General features: G+C 43.9%; 1 protein-coding gene across 1 annotated transcript in view; it reads right to left on the reverse strand.

Moving 5' to 3' along the window:
* Positions 1–1128: 1128 nt before the first annotated feature.
* The window catches only part of PRIMA1 (proline rich membrane anchor 1), a 52167-nt gene continuing 46057 nt past the window's right edge, over positions 1129–7238 (reverse strand). The window contains exon 6 of the mRNA XM_009895510.1: positions 1129–1228. Coding sequence (XP_009893812.1) covers positions 1129–1228 — 100 coding nt within the window. The remainder of the gene's footprint in view (positions 1229–7238) is intronic.

Raw genomic sequence — 7238 nt, forward strand, 5'->3', positions numbered from 1 at the left:
AACACTAAGCTGTTACGCCGAATTTGGCACAATTGGCAGTCTCTGCCCAGGAGAGGCAGAGACTGAGTTAACTTGGGCACAACCAGCTTACCAGACCCTCAAAAGCAGTCCTCTAAGCTAGACCTACAATGTCCTCGGTGGGTCAGTTCAGGAGACTCGACGCTTTCAGGAAACAACACTAATCAGTGAATGAAGAGGACTTCAAAGGGCTGCTAGTCCTTGCAACACAATCCCGCCCAAATACTCATGACAAGATGTAAAGAACATCTTTCCTGTAGGGGTTTCCCTGGGGAATCAGTGTGATGCAAACACAGAGAAACGTGTAGAATTTCACAAAGGCAGAACTTTTTAAAGGTAAAAAATAAAGTGTGATGCAAAAAAGGAAGCTGATTATGAAGTAATAATGTTCAAAGCACCTCGTAATAATATCTCTCTTTCAATAGCAATGCTAATTGCTAAAATCTTACATTTTGATTTCTTTTGCCTGAAAAGTCTTCAGCCATGGAAATTGCATAGTCACCAGACTGCAGGTGAATTTTCTGGGATAAGTCACAAGTTCATGCAATTTTTGGTTGCTTGATGGCTTAACAGAAATCTTTTTCCCTTTTTAATCATGAAATAATAAGAATGATAAGAATGAAGTATAAGCATACAAAACTGCACAGGCTGGAGAAGCATGTAGGTGACACCTCCTACCCACGACCCTCAGACCCACTTATAATAAGCTGCTGCCACTCTGGCAGATCACCTTCTCCTCGAAAGATCCTACTTAAGCAGCTGGTTTTGGACACTCAATTCAAACGGAAAAGTGGGGGGGAAGAGAAGGAAGAAGACGAAGCAGGAGGCATCGCGACATCGCTTTCACGAGATGCAGCATGCAATGCTTATGCCTTTGTGAGACCTTTCCTCCGGGCAGCCCAGGTGGGCGAGTTTATCCTCCCTTGGAGAAGCAGCAAGCCTGAAGAGCAGCCTGCTTTTCTCTTCTGAATCACTGATGCGTGCGCTATTTCTGAAATGAAGTCCTTGGCCACAGAGCTCCTTTTGCCGCCTTATTTCACCCACCTTGCATACTCTGTGTGTGTGCTTTGAAAGTTTACCACCTCCTGCGCCTCGGCGGGGTCTCCGGGATTATACGACCGCATTGTTATCAACTGTTTTGTTGTTTTGGGAGGAGGTCATTGCATATTCAGCCCGACTGGTTCCGTTCTCTTCTTTTCTCATTGGTTTCCTTGGGTGATGCCAGGTGCGGTGATGTACAGGCAGTGTTGGGGGGAGAAGAAAGGACAGAGATAAACATCTTCTTTGTCAATACAGATTGAAAGCAAGAACGTGTAAGGCGCATCATAACACTGAACTTTTCCTCCCTGTTTTCCCTTTCTCAACACAGGTCAAACCAGCAGTTAAATTTTGTCAATCCTCATGATCCACCTGGAAGATGAGGGGTCTGGGCCTAAGCCCTGTTGATGGGCTGTTGGTCTCCCTGTGCTAGCCTGTGTGTAGATACAGGCCTGCACGTTGCATGAGGCAAAGGCTGCTGGAAGGAGAGCCCTCCACCACCACCTTCACCCCTGGAACAGAAGCTTGGGTGTTGGGTTGGGCTCTGCCTTGGGGCAGCCTTGGGCCTTTCTCTTCAAAGTGCAACATCATTCAAACTGGGATGATGATCAGTCGCTGAGGACCCACCTCACTCACCAGTCATCATAAAACCGCCATGTTTGGTCTCTAGGAGAGGACTCATCTGACCAGTGTAGATTTGTACACCTTTGGTGACCACCCGAGACTACTTTCACAGAGAGACACAAGCACTTTTAAAACACAGTTCAGAACAGCTTAAAGTGGATACCCAAAATCTCAGATGCTTTGTGCTCAAGGCATTTGTGTTTCTCTGCATTGTCTGTGAAGGAAGGCTAGTCTACTGGCCCAGACACAGATGTTCATATTCTTGGTGTCTGTGTTAGTGACCGAAACATGGTACCTGCTGTGATCTACCAGTCCCCCAGCACCAACCACTGAAGCATCTCCTTTTTATTTTGTTTGGTGGCCACTGGCACCATTTGGTAATGCAGGCCAGGACCCCCACTGTTAATTGTGAGGCGATTCAGGAAATGCCCAGCAAGTGCAGAAATGTAACAAGCATCTGCACCTCATGGAGCAAAACCATCTGATCTGGTATTTTAAAGTGACTCTGAAAAGGGAGACCTGAGCATAAGTCCCATAACAGACTATGTTACATCATGTAAGTGTTTCTCCCACAGATTCTTTCCTCAAAAGCGGTGTGACCTTAATTTAAAGCTGAAGCTGTACATCTAGTAGGAGGAAAAAGCTTTGTGTTTTCCACACCGGTATTTCAGACATTAGTGCCTTGAGTTTAGGGTGCTTCTAAGGGCAAACAGAGTACCGGATAAACAAGAGTAATACAACAGTCAATCATCTAATCTGTTCTATTGTTCTTGACATTGTTTAACAAAACAAACAAGAATTAATAAAAAAATAGTTAATGACATTTACTTTCAGCAAAGTATTAGTGAAAGGTTTATGGAGAATGATTACAGGAAGACAAATTTGTTTTGCTTGTAATCTCAAAGCAAATACTGATTGTGACATCTCATGCCACTCTAGCTGGCAAGAGTTAAGGTTTGTTAACATTGGCTGTGATTCCAGCTGTTAGAGAATGGAAATGGAAGGGAAGGGCAGACTAAGAGCTTTGTTGAACCCTTTTTCAGCCATTAACATGCTGTGCCTGTTTGTATCTGACAAAAGCTCCTGCAGCTCTGTCTTTCATGATGTTGCAAACCACCCATCCACCCTGCCACAACCCTGTCAAGAAGAATGGAGAATCTGATGGCAATACTTTTCTGATGTTTTCCTGCATAGGAAAAATGATGTGGCTGTCTTTAACGTCTCTACTGCTTACAAATTTTTTTTCTTTCTTTCCCCTCCTAGTTCCAACCCTGGCAATCAGTTCTAACAATGGTCAAAAAATGAACACATTTTGGTGTTTTCTACTTGCTATCTGCCTTCTGCTTACCCCTTCTTTCTTTCTTTTGTTCTCCTATGTGTTTCTGCACCTCTCCAGTTCCATTTTCTTTCCCTGTCTTGCCTTCCGATTCTTTCTTCATGTTAAAAAATGTCTTACTCTCATTTTAATCTATATTTTTTCTTTTTTCTAGAAGTGATTCCAAGACCAACTTCTTCAGTTCTCTTAAAAGACTTTTGCCTTTCCTCCTCCTTTTTTTGCATTAGTTTCTCTTCCCGAGAGTAGCCATTTGCTCTTTCTCCTCCCCAGGCTGAGCTCCCACCACAGACCTGCGAGGTTCGGAGACTCTCCTCTGACGGTGAGACCTCTCTGCAGACACTGCGTGAGAGGCTCCCGGTGATACTACACCACTGGCACTAGCCTGCATTCAAAGTGCCTTTTTTCCCAAGCCTGCAAATAGTGGAATGGAGATTTTATCAGGGCTCTGCTTCTGCCTTATCAATTGCTCAGGGTTAGCGCCAGCAAAGCAGAGCAACTGCTTTCTTGGGTCTCAATGAAATGGCTATTTGAGGCATTTATTTATTTATCTATCAGCAGGCACAAAAGTTCAGGCTTGGACACTGCTCTGTTTAACTCCTTCCCTCGATCTGTTTCCACATGCACGTCAGGCATGGATTTAGGTTCAAACTTGCCTCAGTTACACCATTTGAATCACTGGCTGGGCAAACTTGTATGCACTTGTCACAGTGATTGAAGTTGACCTATGTATTTAGATATACAAAGTCATCTTGGCCTGTTGTGATTTTTAAACTGCCGTTTTGCATTAGAGAACTAGCTCTTTTTGCTTTACTATCTCTGTGTGTCACTCCCCTTTTTTACCCCAAATTTCATGGACTGTTGAGATCTAAGCATGCAAGTTTTCCTCTTATACACCAAGGGGAACCCTTCTATCCTATTTTCTGCCTGATAAGCTAGGTTATGCATGATCGTCCACCATATGATACTCCAAAACCCCCTTTCAGCTAAGTGCTGTGGCCCTGTATTTATGCATTTCCATTCCAGGGTTGCTCTTCAGTGGTAAAAGGGATGTTTCAGATTAGTGAGGGAACAAGTAGGGAACTATTCGTATCTGACATACTCACTTGGTGGCAGGCAAAACAGGCTGTTCACTAACAAGTGGTTTGCATTGCTTTACAGTATGATTTGCTACACATTGTGCTTTGACGTTTAGCAAACGAATTGGTGTACTCTTCACGCCAAACATCTCAGAATGAAAGGCACATGCAACTCTGTACAGCTTAGTACACTCCTGAAATGATGTGTCAGAGTCCATAATGACCTCTCCACCATGCATGCATTAATTTGCATGAGTCCTAAAATCAAGAAAGCATCAAACAGCCATTTAACAGTGTATTTCACACATCAAGCTTCACTTTCAGATGAGGTTTTGATCACTTTATAAATCTTATTTATCAAAGAAATTCATATCAGCTTGTCACATTGGCTTGTCCCAGTTCTCTGCAGAGTCCTGTGTAAAGGTCAACTAAATGATGCACATTTAAACATAATTTTTAAGTTGTCTTTAGAAAATTTCTTAGAGGAGGCACAGTTTTTGGCCCTTGATCATGTCTAGGCATGAAACTCAATTGATACATTTGACAAACCCTTCCCTGCCAGCTTTGGCTACTGGTGTAAATTTGGCATAGACCTACTGTCTGTAAGGCAGTTGTGTGGTACAGTACTAGGGGAGAGTTTCACCTTATGTCTCACTTGTACACACTTAAGAAAATCTCTCTATATATGACTTTTCAGACAAAATCAACCAAAAGTTAAGCAGACTATTCATTTAATCAGGACTTTATTATGCCTTGTTATTTACAGGCTTACTGAAGCTTTGAGGAGAGTAAGATCGCCTAGAAATGGGAATTAAAGTCTTGTCCAGAAGAGTAAACTACAACAGAGTTTAAAAGACGCAACACAACCCACCTGCTCATACTTTTCGGGGTGCTTTGTGCTTGCAAGGGATGAGAGTTAAGGGTAAAACCTGATTTCGTAAGACAAGCCTGAGTGTTGCAAACCTGTTTCCTACTGCCTACCTCCATAGCAACGTCTCGGTTGAGTGCCAGTGCGCCATGGCCAGCATCTGGGAAGGTTGGGCCCCGGGGAAACCCAGCCAAGCTAGGAGGGGGTGACCTTGGGCTGGCAGCAGAGAAATGAAGGGATATTAAATTCACCTCCTTCTGGGACCCCCATACCCTAACCAGCACTGCCAGGAGATGCCTGCCTCCACTTGGGATTTGCTGCCCTGAACTATCCTCCAAAGGAAACACCTATCCTGTTGCTTACGAAACAGCAATAGAGTGTCATTCTTCTTTTAAAATGCAGTTAGAGGAGGAAAGGCTGCTTTCCCCCACCCTGCGGTGTGTTGTTGGAGGAGATGTCCAGAGCTCGGAAGACCCCAGTGCGACTCCACTCTTTCCTGAGCAGTGGTCACTACCATCAACAAAGCTGCTACCGAGCCCTGCGGGCAGCCCCACTTTTGCATGTCACAGCACAGGGCTGTGCTGTGGGGAAAGATAAGGAACTGGTGAGCTGCTCTACCGACAAGCATCACCACAGCTCGCCCGCCCCTCCTGCGTTGGAGGTGGCATGCGCCAGGTCGCGTGTGCGCCTGCCAGTCCCCGGGGCAAAGCAGCGGAAGGCAAGAGGCAAATCAGAGAGCTGAAGATGTATTGCTTATACGTGCAATGACTTCAAAGCTCTTCTCCGTACCGATGAATATTTCATTAGCTATCAACACATAAAAATTAATGATTTTCAATAAAATTGGGTCTCATACAACACACCCATTTGCTTCATAGGATTGATCTACCCTGATGTGCCCCCAGTGCACAGCAGAAATATCCGAGCTACCTACATACCAGCAGAGATCCAACCGCAGCAGCATCTTCCTGGGTTACAAGAGTTGTCCAAGGAACAGGGTAAATACCTGGTAGGTCCATTTTCACTCAGCTTTGTCTCCTGGGCTAGGATGCTAGCAGTACCTATGGCAGCTATGTTTAGAGCTCTTGGCTAGACGTCTCTGCTGGAAGCCCAGCCAAGATGATGTGTGGGCTACAGTCACATTTCAAAAACATCCTTATTTAGCAGATACAGGATAGGAAAGGAAGAATAAATTTTGTAGTGTTATTCAATTACAGGACTATCTCTCCCAGTAACTTAAATGTTTATAAGAACATAAAGAACGTGAGTGGAGGCTTTTTACATCACGGTACTCTGGGTGTTCATCAGACAGCCATTTGATTCATGCTGGCCATCAGCCACCAGAGATGAATCAGTTCCCATGATAGCAACTGGTGGGAGAAGCGAACTTGCTTTCTAAGACTGGTCTGTGAACAGGGCCCCTGCTAGAAGGGCTCAGTGTACGGGCAACAGTTGATTTCTGGGACATAGCCATCGAATTTGTGCACAGCCACCCACCACGAGCCTTGCCTAATGACCAACCTGGGCTGGCCAGCCTGGTGCTATGGTCCAGACATATGGGGCCCATGTTAAAGAAAGTCACTTCTCTGGATATAGTTTTCAGAGTCATGGAAAGAGAGTCACATTCTGACTTCTCCATTTGACTGTCTCAGAGGAAACAGAACAATTGAATCTGGGTATTTCTTATTTGACAATGTAAAGACAGAAATCAAAGATGAAACCCTAATGATGAAAATTGTCTGAAATCTTAGTTTTTCTATATTAAATTAGTTAACAGCCATATGTGGACCATGTGTCTGTCCAGAAAACAAGCAGCATACTATTCATTACTCGTAGGAAGAGGTTACTGGCTCAACTACCTCCTACGTACAAAGCAAATGTTTCACAGTTATAATAAAAATTTGGAAAACTTTCAGCAAACGCACTCACTACTGCTCAATGTTTATCAAGGACCAATGCTCAATACTCTCAATCTCCTAAGGCTTTTACATGCATTCCCTGTATTTCCATCTCCAATCTGGTAAGTTAGATAGTCCAGCATCTAAAAGACACAAACTGCCTTGCCCTGGTATTTATTACTTACTATCCCAATAAGTGATGTTTTTGACTTACTCTTCCAAACTAGAAAGTCTGATGCGTAACCTGGATGATATTACCTGCACTGTTTGGAAGGACTATGGGTTACTTTCATTTTTTGACATTTGATAGAGGTCTCCTTTCTCAAGCCGCATTGTCCCTTGTGGAAAAAAAAGATGTGTCTTTTGTGAATCAGAAAAGG

This window comes from Charadrius vociferus, unplaced genomic scaffold (assembly GCF_000708025.1).
Source record: "Charadrius vociferus isolate BGI_N301 unplaced genomic scaffold, ASM70802v2 scaffold140, whole genome shotgun sequence".
Classification (NCBI taxonomy): Eukaryota; Metazoa; Chordata; class Aves; order Charadriiformes; family Charadriidae; genus Charadrius; species Charadrius vociferus.